At 38.4% G+C, this 17,084-nt stretch overlaps 1 protein-coding gene across 1 annotated transcript in view; it reads left to right on the forward strand.

Moving 5' to 3' along the window:
• Nucleotides 1–17,084, forward strand: part of NKD1 (NKD inhibitor of WNT signaling pathway 1) — a 112,203-nt gene that overhangs the window by 85,022 nt on the left and 10,097 nt on the right. Inside the window, exons 5-8 of the mRNA XM_030471086.1 lie at nt 1,862–1,968; nt 4,522–4,617; nt 13,507–13,654; nt 14,706–14,790. Of these exons, the coding sequence (XP_030326946.1) occupies nt 1,862–1,968; nt 4,522–4,617; nt 13,507–13,654; nt 14,706–14,790 (436 nt within the window). The remainder of the gene's footprint in view (nt 1–1,861; nt 1,969–4,521; nt 4,618–13,506; nt 13,655–14,705; nt 14,791–17,084) is intronic.

Genomic DNA, 17,084 nt, shown 5'->3' on the forward strand with positions numbered 1-17,084 from the left:
AAGTTCTCTATTGTAATTTTAATACATGCCTTCATTGAAAAACACTATACAGAAACCTCCTTAAGAAACAGTCCCTGCTTGTCCAATAAGACCAGATTAAAAGGACAAGGGAAGAAACAGCCACGAAGCAAGCTTTCTTCTCCTTCAGCTGACCTTCCTGCTTAGCTTACGTTTGGTGTAGGTAATCCTAACATGGCTTGGAGTAGAAATTAAAGTGTATCAGTGTGTCAGTATGTGTATAATAAATGTCATGTCTACTTGCATTTGTACAATGCAAATTGCATGTCTGTGCTGGGAAGCTGACATTAGTATAACATCAAGACTGCAAATAAGTATCAAAGTAAGGAAATTCCAAAGGTTAGGGTTTCTAGCTCATTCCTCCTTTCTTTACTGTTCATCCAAAATCTTTCATAGTATACCACAGTTTTGAAAACAAACAAACAAAAAAAGTAATACAATAATGTTAAATTTAAACGAAGACATAAGACTAGAAAATGTGATATATATTGCAGCATGGCAACATGAATATTGTGGCAGAAATCTTAGCTTTTGGAATTTCTGAGAGTATAAAGTTACGGTAAGGGTAGATTTTTTTTTTTTTTTAAGCTAATTGTTCTGGTTTAAATGTGAAAGAAAATGCTGAAAAACGGCTAATATCATATCTTAATTTCTAGCATGGTAGTGACTTGCTTTCCTGGGAGAATGCCTGGGAGACACCTCAGCAGTGCTGAACGCCAGGAGGGCCAGTTTGAAATGGGTCATCCTGAACTGGAGGGGATCATGTCTCCTTCTTTGAAAGGAATCTGACTTTACTGAACTGGCACTTCCATGAGGTCTTACCTACAAAGGAATCCCCAAGAAACGGTTCCTACATAACATTAGGATAAAGGCTTTGGGTAAATGCAGATGCTGTAGTACAAAGGAAAAAGTGCTGACTTTAATACCTACACTCTTGCAGTATTTTCTGGTTTTGGGGAATAGGCAGGATTACTGCTATGCTGAATAAGTATGGGCATAACATTGGCAGAGGTATGTGGATGTATAAAAAACAGGTTTGAGGGTAGGGTTAAAAAATCTGTGTATATTTTCATACCATTAATTCATATAGAATTAATTTTCTTCAGGTATACAGCTTCATCATATGCAATGCCGATTACCTCTGCAGGAGCCACAGGCATGGCTGTTAAATTCCTGGGCATTTGTCTTTTAATCCACATGAGAAATATATCTTTCTATTATGTATCTGATACATGTTCTGTGCTGTGATATATGTCTGATAGATGTTAATACTGATTCTCTTTATGAGTGCTATTGAATTTTGCAAGTGCATCCTGTTTTGACTTGAAACTTAGGTGAAATATACTTTTTCAGACATACTTGAAACTACACAGCTTAATCTTTTTAGCAGGTAGTGTTACCTTCTTGGAAGGTAGTAAGGTTTGTGTGTATTTGGAGAGGGAAATTGGAACAGAATGAGGACTTCATTTCAGCTTCATTACTTCATTCACTGCTGGTGAATGCAATGTGGTTTTGCAATATGTCACAAACTTTCAGTATTTTGCAAATTATTCAACTTATTTACAGTAACAGTTCCGCTGATTTATATTCTCATAATACTGTGTTTGAACTTCCTGTGTCTCTAGTGATGTTTTTAAGAGAGACTGTGTACCAAAAGCTGTTGGTAGATTGTCTGCTGAAATTATCCCAGATGTGTAGTGAACAAAAAAGCAAATCAAGTATAATGATCCTCTCATACAAGTTTGCTGAAATCAATTTCACCCTATTTATGAAGACAGATTTGCAAATATAAGACTACTTTGACATTTCCTTATAAGTTTTTTCTTAAATATATTTTTCGCAGTGGCTTTGCCTCCAGAGAAGACAGATGGAGTTTGCAGTGGAGATGAAAAGAAAGTAGAAAAAGAAAGTGACACATGCACAGGTTCCAAGAAGCAACTGAAATTTGAAGTAAGTCCTCTGTATTTAGAAGTTTTACTGTACTGACAAGAATTATGGTAAAAAAATAACCTGTGGACCAAATAGTGTCCTCTGATGCTTATATATAGCTCCCAATGATTGTAGTGGGTACAGGAGGGAGCAGAATTGGCACAAGTCAGTGTCTTACTACTGGTGCTCCTTATGAGGTGATTAGTGAGATTTATTTCCAGGCTTGGATCCTCTGAAGGATCTGAAATGTGTGGTAAGAAGAGGCATTTGCTTTAAAGCTTTTTCTATGATCCTTTTGCTAATAATTCACTATGCTAGCTACCATGTTATCAAATTTTTATATAGACTTTCATGGACTATTGCACTTTGTTAATCTGCTTAGTGTAAAAGATGTTTGTGAAAGCTGCCCTAACCATTGGTCGTCAGTGCCTGGGCCTCCAAAGTGAAATAAACCTGACACACTATGCTGGAAATCCATCTGATCACATGGCAGGAGGAAAAGGATCCTGGAGGGCAATGAGTCTGATGGTCTATTTCCTTGTGGACTTACAAACATCATACAACTGCCAGACACTGTGTGTAGGTGGCAGGTTTTGTTTATACAGAGAGTGATTTAATAAATATGAGCATTGAAATATGCTGTCATCCAGCTAGAGGGTTGTCTGTCTATGTGAAGAGGAAGATACTCTAGTACCGGCAAGAAACAGCACGAATTTTCATCTCTCTGCACTCCAGCAGAAGTGGCAAACTTCTGCCTTTCAGTGCTGTCAGCCTGTCATGATAACGAGCTTTGCGTTGCTCAATTGTTGTTTAAAAGACCATGCAGCCACCTTGCAGCAGCTCGAGTGTGCGTTTCCTTCTCTAGAGCAGATTTAGGCATCTGGTACAATTTATTTTTTACTGGTTTAAGGCTGATTAAAGGGAAGTGGCTTTCCCATAGGCAGTTCAGGTGTTGCTAGGTGCTTGTGTGCCTTCTTGGGGGAGGTGACTTTTCCTGCCTTTTTATGCATGGCAGTAACTCTTTTCTAGGCATATTTTATATTCTACCTTGAATAGCAGTTAGTTTCAGACAGGAAAGGCATGATAAATTGCAATTAACAGTGCCTTGATATTTGGACATTGGAGGGCACCTGTCAACATGGTTGATGCCAGAGTATCTGGAACTCCACTGTGCCGGCAAAGTCTGTGTTTGTTCCCAAGTAGTTCTTGGCATGCCATAAAGGTTAGCACTTGGTATCAGGCACCGTGACTAATACAGGGAAGGTTGCCATGGCTCTTCACTAAGCAGAGCACATCCTCACATAAAGCTGTTATGTTAGGCAATGTGGGACAGGGAGGTACTAATATGTGGCAAGAAACCAAGTATTGATATTTTTTGCCTTGTTCTACAATGAAAGTTTTCCAGCTATGTAAGCTAGGAGCGAAGAGATTGGTACACATTTCAAAGGTATAAAAGAATCAGAAACACAAATGTTGAGTCAAGAGGTCTAAATCTGAGGTGGATGTGATTTGGCTTTTAAAGGTGCTGGGAATGTTTATGTAATATGAAGCTGTGTTTCCACAGTAGAGTGTGGGGCACTTGGCAGCTTTCAGCCAGGCTTGTTACAACTGAGAGAAGACTGCCTTTGAACTCTGCAGGGGACAAGGGGTGCCAGTAACTGCTGTAGGGAATTGGTTTCAAGTCAGAAGATCAACCAGGTATTTTGAGCTCTATCATGCTGAAGCTATTTGGAGCTGTTTATTTTACTTGCATACAGTGGCTTTCATTTTAATTGCACTGTAACTTTTCTGTTTTGCCTTTTTGTGGCTCTGGATAATTCTGATCGCACAGGTCTTGAGAGAAAGCAAATGATTTGCACCCAGGTGACTGGAGTCAGTCAAAGTGCATCCTTTGTTCTTGACTGAAGTCTTGGGATTAGTTTGGGGATTTTTCTTCCCTTTAACAAATTGATTCTTCCAGGCTTTCCAGAGATCACACTCACTAACAGAAGCACAGTTAAAATAAGGGCCAGGCACTACTCCCAGGTCGTTCTTACCTACCAGTTGCTAGGCAGGCTCCATTTCAGGGGCTCAGTGGCATGATGCTGTACTCCACTAAGTGACAACCTTTCAGTATCAAATGGCTGCGTCAAGGACAGGTCTCACTGGTGGGGATTTGTGCTATATGCCCACTCTGTATTGATGGCTACTCCTAGCACTGTGGTGTACCGTCTCATTCTGTGGGTCTGTTTCTATTACCTTTCTCTTCCTAAGTTAAGCAGTCTTCTTTCTCACTTTTAAGTGGGAAACGTTATTATATTTCAAGAGCTTCAGGGAGTACTTTTCTTACGCCTTTTTGTGTTTTCTACAATGAAGTAGAAAGCATCTTGCAGGTTCCCTGAAGTCTAGCTCAAGGGAGTTAGGATTATCATGTGATTGTGATGAGACTCCTTCACTGTGGTGGACAGAGGCCTCCCCAGGACATATCCTGAAAGCTTCCTCCCATGAGGGAAGGAGGAAGAAAGCAAGCAGCCTCCTTCTACGGAGACAGGCCTTTTGCTTTAGGTAATCAGCTGCTCTTTGCATGTTTCTTAGGAATTGCAATGTGATGTGTCTGTAGAGGAAGATAACAGGCAAGAATGGACCTTCACACTGTATGACTTTGATAACAACGGAAGAGTCACACGCGAGGTAAGCAAAGTACTGCTGCCCCTTTGTGTGCAGCGTTTGCTAACAAGAGACATGTTTTATAACAGCAACATTTTTTCATCTATGAAATAGAAGTGTCCTGCCAACCTAAACAGCAGTTTCCATGGACCCTTCCCTTCTAGAAACAATCCCACCAGTAGTTTAGAGTTTTCAGATGTACTGTACCACTTTTTAAGCTGGTTGTTGTTTAATACCTGGGATTTGCCTTTAAAAAGTAGTACTGGCATTTGAGGAGGAAAATACCCGAAACAACTAAACACATTGTCAAAATAAACCCCTGCAAATGTATATTGTTCTGGCTCCTATCCAGCTTTCCAGAGTTAAGCTAACCAAATAGCAAGGTTGCTTTCTGACATTCTTTCTAGTAGGACTAACTATACTGTTTTGTTGTTTTCATGAATATTAGGCTGATCTGTGCCTTCTTCCTCCAAATATAAATAAGTGGATGATATTTGCCGGAGGACTCTAGTGAATGGCTGTCAAAGCATACCCATTTGTATTTTGTATTACCAGGATGTCTTCAAGTCATATTTCCTGTGCAAATAAGAAGCCAAATAAGAGGATGTATAGATTAGAATATGGTCCTTTTCCAGAACTATTTCTATCCAAATTGAATGATACTTCATCTAGAAGAATGTCTTTTACTGAGATTTACTGCAGTGTGCTGTCATTGATTTTTTTTTTTGGTGAGGTGTGTTTACTGGCTCCCATGCCTTCAGATAATCAGCTGAAAATTGACAGGTTTTGTCTCTCTTGGCTCTTGTGCTGGTGTCTGTGAAAATCGCCAAGAACTGATTGAAAGGAACAGGGTAAATACTGAAAGCGTAGTGGCCTTAGACACCAAATGAGGGCAGAGTTTTTTCCTAGAAGACTGAAGCAAATCTCTTTTGATATTTATGAAAAAATTCCAAATGTGGTGGATGTTCAGGGTTTTTAATATGTATATAAATATCATTACTAGGCTTTTTTTATTATCTCTACTCTGATAGTTCTTTGAATAGTCAAGTCTGTGTCCCTCATGCAAGAGAATAAGCAGATGAAAAGTTACAGGCCAAGTCCAGAGTTTCAAATTGGAAGATGGGATATATAGAGGGAAGGGGCGGGTGGAGTGAGGAAATAGTACTGTATTTGTTAATATATGGGGAACAGAATTCAGAAAAATGAAATAACTTGCCTGAAGTCTCACAATAACCTAGTGGGAGATTGAACTCAGATCTTTCAAGACCCAAGGCTAAATCTTCATTACAAGATTATCATGACTCTCAAAGAATAGGGCAAAAATGCACAAAACCCAAACCCATGCACATGGGTGTGCTTTACATTCAGGCATGGAATTCCCATTAATGTCAGTGGGAGTTCCATGTGCTGAACATAATGAGAATGTGCTTTCAAGTATGTATACAGTAATTATTTGAGATTATGTGGTACACCAAGGAGCTTAATTTGGCTGTACTTGGAGAATGTATTACAGCCAAATTCTACCTCTCCCTGCTACAAGAGCAGACTGCAGCTTAACTGAAACCAAATCTGTGCAGGGATTGAAAATCATACTACTCTGAGGTCTGGAGGCTGCTACATTCAGGCTTGAGCCTGTGCCAAAAAAAGTTCTTTTAACTAAGGGACTAAATAGGTTGGTAATTTTCATCTCTTTACATGTGACCAAAGATAGAAACAAATAGAATGCATTGTTGCAGAGTTTCCCAGTTATGTTACACACTTCTTTTGCAAGCTATTCCAGTGCCATTGTATCATCCATCTTGTTGATTGTTTTCAGTTTAATCTGGATGAAATTTAAGAGTTGTTTGTGCAAAAATGACTAATGATAACCCTAATCTTGGCCACAAAAGAGGAATTTTAGTCTCTTCATGTGACATAGAATTTGTTGTTCTATTAGCCCCGGAGAGACTGGCACTCAACATAGTGTGCCTGATACTGTCGTTTGTTAAGCAGCTGTGCTTCTGATCTAGGAAAGGACTTAACGATGGTGAACATTAAACATGGGAATAATTTGAATTAAAATGTATGGGACACATGCTTTGAGTTAAAAGTATGTGAAGCACATTGCCAGATCAGGGACAGAACAGTCAGTCTGAGGAAGAGAGCCGATCTGTACCAGTGCCATTTAGTCAGCTGATGAAAATGCTCACACAACTGGTCAGCTTTTCTAAACAAAGGTCCAGTAGTCTAGTGAGAAAAGCTTATTGTTCACCTTTTCTCCTTCTTTAAAAATTTCACTTTAATGTCTCCTGGATTTATAGCTGAATTTAACAGGGAGATGAAATTTCTTAAGTTAGATTTCTATCTGAAGACCTTGAGGTGCTGTACAAAAAGAAGTCAGCCTTATCATTCTGTTTTTCGTGTTGGAAAAGTCAGACACTGGAAAAGGATGCGACTTGCCCACCCACATCACAGAATAACAGAGTCACAGAATGGTTCGGGTTGGAAAGGACCTTAAGATCATCCAGTTCCAACCCTCCTCCCAAGGGCAGGGGCACCTTGCACTAGACCAGATTGCTCCAAGCCCCGTCCAGCCTGACCTTGAACACTGCCAGGGATGGAGCATTCACAACTTCCTTGGGAAGCCTGTTCCAGTGCCTCACCACTCTCACAGTAAAGAACTTCTTCCTTATATCTGACTTAAATATCCCCTGTTTAAGTTTAAATCCATTACCCCTTGTCCTACCGCTAGAGTCCTTGTTGAAGAGTCCCTGTCCACCATCCTTGTAGGCCTCCTTCCATTTCATTTGATTCAGTTATTGTGTTTAAAATACTGGACTTCATGTCCAGAGACTTTCCAAAGGAATAGAGAGTGTTAAATTACGTTTGTAAGAGACATGTAGGTGGAGTGCAGTTTTACAAGCGCACTAAATGTTTTTTTCATTAAAGAGTTTGAAAACTGTAAATAAGATATGGATTTAGTTACTGGGTAAAATTTCCCTTGGGCTTTACACAATGACAGATCACCGCAAGAGCATTCAAATTCCATCTTAGTGGAATTTCTTCTGGATCTTAACAACATCTTCAGAACTTAATACTGCTTTGATTTCCTCCTAGAGTCTGCATGACTTATTTGTAGTCCTTATAATTAGAAATTTAGATCTAGTCATGCTTCTTGAAGAGATACACCCATTATGAAAGCATACTTATTGGGATGGCAAATTATAAAATTGGCTTTTCTGTATATTGTTAAACTACTGCTTTTCTGTCATAGAGGACGACAATTTTCAGTCCTTTTGGTTTAGTGGGAAATAACTTTCCTTGCTCTAATATGTATATTACAGAACTTGGCTAATAATGTTTCCCTTCATTCCATAAGCCATAAGAGGACAATTCATTATGTACTGCAGGCCTTTTTAGAACTGACAGCTGCACTGTAATTATCTGCACACAGATATTTGTAATCGGACTTGAAACTTGGATAATTGAACTAAAGTGTTTTGATCCACAAGGTTTTATATTGAGCTCTCTGAATGTAATTATAATTATAAACACTATCCTTTTTTTTTTTTTTTTTTTTTTCCCCCTAATTAGTTCTTTCTTAGAAAATTAAGTTTCTTTGGTGAGTGGCTGCACAGGAAGAAGAACACAAAGTTGCTTGTCAGAAGTGAAAAAAGGGAAGTTCTTCTAAAGTAGTTGTTGAGTAGATAGCAAGTGAAGCTCCTTTCACATTCCAAATAAGAAAGATTCAAAAACATATGTGATCAAACAAAGCTGATGTTGCAATAAAAACATCCTGCTGTATGTAAAAATCAGACTACAATCAAAGTACGAATGAGACATTTGTACTTCTTTTTTTTGTTTTTGAGAGAGAAAGGTAATGAACTGATATTGATGCTTCTCTTCATGCATTTTTAATGCTAGAAATGTTCTTTGTATCTTACATTAAATACCCAAGTTTCCTCTTACGTTTCCTTTATCTTTTTTTTTTTTTTTTTAATTTCCCTTTCTAGTTATTTTTGCTCATATCCTCTGTAATGAGTGAAAAGGTTGGAGGTTATTTCTGTATTCAGATCTCAGCACCAACTCTTCGCCTTGGGGAAGGATGCTGGCTCTTTTGGGGCTACTATTTATCAGCCTGACCCTTATCTCGAAATTTGCTCATTGCACTGTGGTTGTCAACATTGTATTAACTCATGGTGCAGAAAGAGCAATGGAACTAATGGATAGAGTAGTGTTTGTCTCTAGCAGAGGGGCCATCCTTTCAACCATTAGGTTTTTGCGGGTTTGTGTCAGGGAGAAATATTAAGAGAAAATAGAACTTTTTCTTTCAGTTTTGAAGGGAGCTAAAGACACAAAGACATCTCTCCCAGACATGTAACAAAGAATAAAACTGAATGACTGAATGTTTCCTTTCAGTGTTATTAAACATGTTAGGGTTATTTTGTTTTGGTTTTGGTGTTTCGTTTTTGTTTGGGTTTTTTGTTATTGGTGATGGTGGTTTTGGATTGGTTTGGGTTTGTGATTTTTTTTTTTTCCTTTTTCCTGGGGGGCTGTAGGGAATGTGTGTATGTGTGTGCAAATACCTCATTCTCTCAAATTAATTCTGCTGGAAAAGCCTCTTGGTTTTCTTTACGGAATCACTAGTTTGCTAACTAGTCATATTGATGACAGGCTACATTAATACTGGAAAAATAGGGTTGTCCCTGTACCACTAATGTTCCTTAGAAGTAAAAAGTTAATACCTGGAATAGGGACTTCCTCAGCCACTGTAAGGAATGAAGTTTTGTAAAGAATGAAGAATACTTCAGTGTAATTTGCTCTTGTTCTTTTTTTCAGACCCATTAGTTTCTCTGAGTGTTCTAAATTACTGCTAATCTCCTACTGCAGATCTGTAAAGTATTCTGTGGATACATGTCTGAGGGCAGCATACATGTGTGGCCTCAACTGTTTGCTTTTTAGTATTTTTAATGCAAGTATTTCTGGCGATAAAAAGTTGCTCTTTTTAATATGCTTCATTATATTATACTTCTTGTTTGTTGTATTAGCTGCTTGATAAAACAGGATGTGAAAAACATACAGGTAAACACTGCTAAGTCCTTCAGAGCTGGAAAAACCAACATAGTGTTCAATAAACAGGAATAAATCTGGGTATGGCATGTGCTGGCCATTTGAAGATTACCCAGCAAGCATTTATTTTCCTCTTTGAGGAAAAATATAATCGTTTCAGTTTTCTTACTTAATTAAACTAGCTATCCCAGCAGAAAATCTGCACACTAGAAGCTCATCAGAAGTTAGATTCATGCAGACTACTTTCCCTCTAAATATAATCTGTTTATTATAAAGGATTTTTTTTTTTTAATTTTTACTTCTCTTTATCCATTTAATATGCTAGTTTAAAATCCACAATGATTTTTAACTAGAAATGGTTTAAAAGTACATTTCAGAAGGAAAAAAAACCAACCCCAACCCAAAAAAACCCCAGGCAAATGATATTTTGGAGAAATGGGAGACATTAAAAAATCTGGGTATGTTCATTTTTCATTTAAAAAGGGAGGAAGTTTGAGAAATGCAGGATGAAACTTTTTGCATGGAAGTTCCAAGCAGTCTTAAGCAAAGCAGTTGCTAAATCCCATGACTAATAAAAATCATAATCCATGGTGCAGAAAGGTTAGATTCTTTGGTAGGTGGTCTCTGAAACATGCTGGTTGGTGTACCAGGAGAGAGAAAGATTCATCTAGCTTTTATTCTTTATGTTGGTTGCTAAATTTCTTGAGGACAGTGAAATGCACAAGCTGGTGTGTAGAAGGTAAAGCTATCTCAATTTTAGGCAGTTCTTTAAGGAATTTAAGTATAGATAATGTTCAGTGGGACAGCTTTCAAGGAGAACATAGATTTCCTCAGTCTCCTGGCAGGCTACTGGCAGATGAAAATTCTTTTGAGGGGTAAATGTAGACATAGCTATAAAATACAGATTTTGTAATATGTATTTTAATGATCTAGAGCTACTGATTTGACAAGAAGCCATTAGCATATTAGCTGCCAAAAAAGGGCTGTGAGAAAGTAGTTTTAGTCACAGTTCAAAACTCACTGATAGAGACCATTCCTACTAGATCAGTGCCTCAGGAATTTCTATGTTGCAATTGTGAAGCAATAACTGGAAAGCAGCAGGAGGTTCAAGCTACCTTGTAGTAGGTACCTGCTCAGCCAGGACTTTGGTAGATGACAGATTAGCGAATGAGCCAAGCAGACTTGGGTCATTCATCTGACCAAATCAGAACTGTCTGTTTACTAGAAGTCCCAACCCCAAAATAGGACCACAACTAAAGGAATCCTATAACAAAAATGTTGTTGTCAGTAATTAAAAGATCAGCATAAGCATTAGGCGATTACTTATGGATATCCCTAACCTCGTTCTCGGTATATATCCAGTCTGATGACCATGTTCATTTACAGCCAGAATGCAGAGCAGTTCAGGTCGTCGTGGAGGAAGCTGGGCATTAAATACGGAACAAAATGCAAAGGCAGCAGAGTATAAGGCCACAAGGTGTCCTGATTACTCTGTGCAACCTCTTAAACTGCTTGGAGCCTGGACATAGATTTGGGTTAATTTGGGCCTATTTGGCTGAGAGATTTAAATTGTCCTGATACGATATGTGTGTGCACATATTTCTGACTTGCCAAGTATGTGTCACACAAATGCTGCATCTGGTCTTTGTTGACAGCGTTTGGAAGTACTTTTTAGACTGCTGAGTCAAATGGCTTGTTGAGAAAGACCCTCCGAGAATACAAGGGGCAGATTGTATGCCAGTTAGCAAGTTAGCCCTCATCACTGAAAAAAAAAAAAATATATGTAAAAGGACAGTGGGAGTAAAGACTTTTTGGTTTTGCCTGTTGAAGTTAAAATAGACTAGATGGTCAGCTTGTACAAACATCTGGCATAGCTGAAAAAAGGAGAGAGGACAGATGATTGGGAAAGAAAAAGTTGATAATAACCTCTTGATAGTAGCCTTGTGTGGAAAGATGGTATGTTGGCTAACCAATACTTGTTAAGGAATGTATGGGAAAGGCTCCACTCACTAAAGTGCTGAGTGTAGGAAGCCCTGGTTTGAATAAATATGGTGCTTAAGTATTCCGCTGAAAGGGAAGGTTTGGCTAATCAAGGTGTAGGATTATAGCACAATGCTCCTAGAACATAACTTATGAACGTGTATAAAACAACAGATATGTTTTGTTTGTATCTCCGTGTTCTTCCTTCATTGGGTTTTTCTCATAGATGAATAAAAATTCAGCCCTACAAGCTGGCCGTCAGATATGGCGTCTATTTAGAGGTTTGGCTAGGTTTCAACTTAGGGTGGAAGTGTGAGAAGTGAGATATGTTAAAGAGCTGTGAGGCGTCCACCAGGTCGTCACTGAGCAGTCCTTCCCTCATTCAAGCTTTAGACCATAGTTCTTGTCCAGAGGATGGAAAAACAGCTACTACCGTGGTAGTAACAGCCCATATATAAACACTCTCGCAACAATTCCACTGAATGCAGAAAAGTTAGAAAGAGTACATGGTAACATGAAGTCTGGACCCTCCAGGATTTGGTTACTCATTCTGCCTATTGAGCTGGAAAATCATCTACTCTAAAATAATTTTTCCTGACCACAAGGTCAGTATTCCCCTAAATTCTGTGTGAGTAGAAATTAGTATTTCTGTGTCACCTTTAAAGCTGATTAGATAGTGAGGACTGCTTGGTGTATTGACTAATAAAATGCTGGGACCCATTAAAGCATACTAAACTTCGAGCTGCCATGGTTACAGGTATGACCCCTGGGCAAAGGAAAAATTGTAGAGGTTTTGATTTTTTATAGACCTTACACTTAATCCTCAGAACAAGTTATACTTAACAAAAGATAGTTTAGATATTTCCTTTGTGCTCACGGGCATCTGGAAAGAGGTTAGGTACAAATGGAGCAAGGAATAAGCAGACCAGCATGGAGAAATTCTCAGATATGCATTGAATGGGATCTTCATAGCCTACAATGATCAGTATGCTCTGGGCTTAGGTTAGTGCCCAAGATCAATTTGGTTGAAATCCCTTTGAGAAAAAGTGGTGAGCCAAGAGCTCTCCTTTTCATCCTGGCAATTTAAGATAGTACCCTTTTTGAGCCTGGCTGGATTAGATCAATCTGAGATACCTCTGAACTACTAAACAGTGTTTCTCCTGTTTGAAACAATCAGTTTATTAAAATTGGCTAGTGTCCTTTCTGATATAGTCAGGCGTGTAAGCATTTGTTCACATCCCTTTGCCTTCGAAGAGATGGGTGGAGAATATTCTGTAATAGGCCTGACTGGATAATCTCTGCTGTTCAAAAACGAAAGTTTAGAACTGGTTTGGATTTTGCAAAATAAGCTAGACCCCAAAGGGCATATGTTAGAGTGACATCTAGACATCATTTTTTTCCAGACCTGAGGTTTAGAGTTCTGCCACTTCTCTTACCTGTTTTCCTTTATATAATTAACCCTTCAGCTATACGAAGAAGAAGTGTGACTGTAACGTCCAAGATTTTCTTCATTGCTGTATTTGGCTTGGTCATGGAACTCAGTTTTTAGTGCAGTATGAATGGTAATCATAGAATCCCTGGGTTCTGTTGAAATGAAAAAAACCAAAAGGCAGAACACAAGTTTGCTGATTCACAGTTTGAAAAACCTGAATATTTTGCACTGTTGTTATTATTTTGATCTGGTTTTCCCCATTTCACAAATATTATGCCACGTGATGAAGATTGTAATGTTCTGTGCAAGTTCAGCTCTTTTAAATTCAGTAACTTCTGAGGATATTTCAACCTTTAATAGTCCCAAGTCCAAAGTAGTTGTAAGTATCAAAGCTATAGGTTTCATACCATTTTCACAACAATGGGTCTTTTTGTGTTTCCATCCAACTATAGGATATTACCAGCTTGCTTCATACCATCTATGAAGTAGTTGATGCATCAGTAAATCATTCTCCTAGTTCCAGCAAAACTCTGCGAGTGAAACTTACTGTGGCACCAGATGGCAGCCAGAAGAAAAAGAGTATCTTGTTAAATCATGCTGGTAAGGATGTGCAATTGGAAAAAATGCCAAAGATTTCAAGAATCCTTCAAAAATACAACTTTGTATATTGTTACTACAAATAAATATATACGTAAAGGCAAATACATATGTGGGTATTTTAAACCCCATGAATCTGCTTTATGATCTTGGGCGCAAAACTGCCTACCCTCCTCATTTCACTGTCTCTTAAGCAAATTAGGGTTCCCTTTCTTGACTGTTTCTTTTCGGAAGCAGCAATAACCCATATGGTGTGTAATTGCCTTTGTGTACCACAAGGCAGATTTAAGGCCTTTTCAACTTGTACCACTTTAACTCTGCTGATACTACACTGCTCAGTTTGTGTGGAAACAGGTGTAGTGGTACAAAATTTTTTTTGCAAGTGCATAGCTGTCACTGCTGCTTGATAAGAATAAGCAATTCAGCTTAAATAACCTTTATGAATCTATGCATAAAAATTGCACTTTTCTATACTGGCAGAGTCTGCCATTGAAAATGGTGTATACTCTGGTGGGTAATTTACATTATATTCACTATAATAATAGTTGTATAATTACTTCAGTAGGTAAAGTAGTACTAAAAATACTTATTTAAAGTAATTTGAAGTATTTAAAGTCATTTAAAGTCTTTAAAGTAATACTACAGTAGAAAATGTGGGCACCTTACCCAAAAGCAAAGCCTTGTTACCTCAGTTTTAATATATCCATCTACTCAGTCAAGTGCAGACATAAGAAAATTTGTGCTTCTGGGGAGCTCTGTGATGCATTAGTACAGCATGAAGCTCCAAACTACCGAGCCCTCCTGAGGGACAAGTATATCAGTGTGAATGTGGCTCCATTTAACCTGCCACATGGCTTGCAGCCTAATGTCCTACAATCAAGGTTATGTCTGCCTAAAATCTGTTGTGCAGGCAAAAGCACTTTTGAGAAGGGTACGTGAAATAATACATTACATCTTGATCTGCCAACAAGAAAAATGCATTCGCAATGTGGCATATTATTTATGTTGATCAGCAAGGATAGTAGTGTGAGAATAATGTCCTTTCTCTTGGCAGATTTGCAGAGTGCCAGGCACAGAGCTGAAAGCAAAGCTAATGAAGAAGTAAGAAGCTCTGAGAAGAAGCAGCGGTCTTCTCTCAGGTAAGGGGAAAGAACCCCATGTCCTAACAGGCACTGGTACCTCTGAGGAAATCTCAGCCATTGATTTCTTGTTTGCTTCCTTGCTTTACTTTTTAAAATTATGTTAAAATAGAGGAATTACAGGATTTTTGCTATGGAATGATCAGCAGATTCCAGGGGTGAGTACTTTGTATATTAAAATGAAACCCAAAGAATCAAATCTGTAGCACCAATTACTCAAATTTTCTCCTTCTGTTGGCTGTTTGGAGGACATGCAGTGTCTTTTTAGATGCTATCTGCAATATTGTGCCTACTAGTGGAGTTTATAGCACAGCCTTTGGCTAAAAGTGTCCCAAACCCTTTTAATCTCCACAGAGGCCAACTCCTGCCTTTCTCTGTCCTCCACAGTGACTTAGCAAAGGGGCCATCTCTCCTGACTCCCACTTGCTAGAAACCATGCTTCCTTGCTGCCACATCAGCTTTAGGTCAACTTCTTTGCAGAATTAGTTATTTGGTAGTACCCAGGAGGAATTAGCCTGCTTGCTTAGGACTAATATAATTAATGTAATATTACAGGAAAATTCGGATTATTTTTTTCTTTGTAAATTTCAGAATACATTTCCTGTAATGTAACCACTTGGAAAAATATGTCTGGTGTCTTCCAATGGACTCCAGCCTGTGTGACTCAGGGTGCATCCATTTCCAAGAAAACAAAAGCACAGTGGGCTTCTTTTCTGAAGAGATGCAGGTACACTTGCAGCCACCAATGGATTAGATAAAAAAATGGTTTTAGTTCTTCCCTAATAGAATGCACAATATTATTTTGGATGCCAGATCAGAACAGGCCTTCTTCCTCTGAACATGTGTAATCATGTGTATCATCTATCCTGTTATCAGTGGTTCTACGTACCTGATAGATATTACCTGCACTGAACTTTAGAGTATGTGATAATCATTTGCAATGTATTTTTCAGGTACAAAAATTTTTTACAGCTAAGAAAAATGTTAATCTCTCAGTCACATGTAGGTGTACTATTCCTTTTCTGAATCTGACATTCTAATAGATAGAAAACCAAATCAAAAGCAGATAATTTTGGTGGATTTTAACGTAGAGCAGTTGCTCCAAACAGGTCAACTTGGTGTGTACATTTGATCTGTTTTGGGATTTTAAGTTTAACGCTAAGGCAAAGGGAAGTGTTCACTGAAATGCTACAGTAATGACATTGAATCATTTGTTGCATTTGTTTCTTCAGCTGCAAATTTAAGAAAAAAATAAAAATCCACTCTTGGCTTTCCTTGGATTTAGGGATATTTGTCCAAATACATAATACATTTATCAGGAGAAAGAGTGTTCAGTCTTATTAAAAATGACAACAAAACAGTGCCTCCCTTATTTGGATAGAGTAAAAATGCCAGAGTTGTCATAGTGAGTATATCCCAGGACAATCAAGTTTCAGATTAAAAGAAGACTGAAATGACTTCTAATCTTCCGTTAGGAACAAAATCTTCTCTGAACTAAAGAATACTCCATGGTTTTGCTTGCTGGCCTCGATGTAGTATTCAGATTCCCTCTGCCCATTAGCAAATGTTTGCCCTGTGTGAATTTAAGGGCCTGTTTTTTGTTTGATAATCTGTTGCAAAAATCCCCTTTCAGTTGCAAAAATCCCCTTGAAGTCCTGGTTTTGCAAATGTAGTGGTTTTATGAGCAGCAGCTATTTCCACTTAAATCCACAGTCATAGAGATATCAAATGTTGGGGTAGAATCTTGGCTCTGCTGCATTTGTCCTTCTCATCCCTTTGGATAGAGGCTTCCTAGACAGCACAAATCTGTATCTTGAGCTGCACAAGATCAGTGTCATACAATAGTCAGCATCTGACAGGTTTTGTTGCATCTCATTAAATGTGGACAGGACATTCACACTGTGTGTGTTGCAGGGATGTTTGTGCACTCTGGCCAAATTGCTAACCCTTAGGAAAGCTCCCTGAGGCTCGTAACAGAATCTCATGATATTAGTGCACAGGCATCCCCTTTAAAAGCAGCAATGAGGACTTTGTGGGAAGTGCACACATTTCACAAATTCAGTCACTTAGGAATTCTAGGCAAGATGTGATTAATATTAAAGATAAAATGGATAGAAGTGTTTTTATCCTGAAGGTGGGAGATAGATGGGTTAGATTTTTCATCTGCTGGAAGCTACAGGCAGTTTTCACCTCTAGGGCTAATACAAGTATCAAGATCAAGTAGCTACATTCATAGCTAGTTTGCCTGGCATGTGTGGTACAAAATAGGTGGTGGAAGAGCACTGGCAGGCAGC

This window comes from Strigops habroptila, chromosome Z (genome assembly GCF_004027225.2).
Source record: "Strigops habroptila isolate Jane chromosome Z, bStrHab1.2.pri, whole genome shotgun sequence".
In the NCBI taxonomy this organism is placed as follows: domain Eukaryota; kingdom Metazoa; phylum Chordata; class Aves; order Psittaciformes; family Psittacidae; genus Strigops; species Strigops habroptila.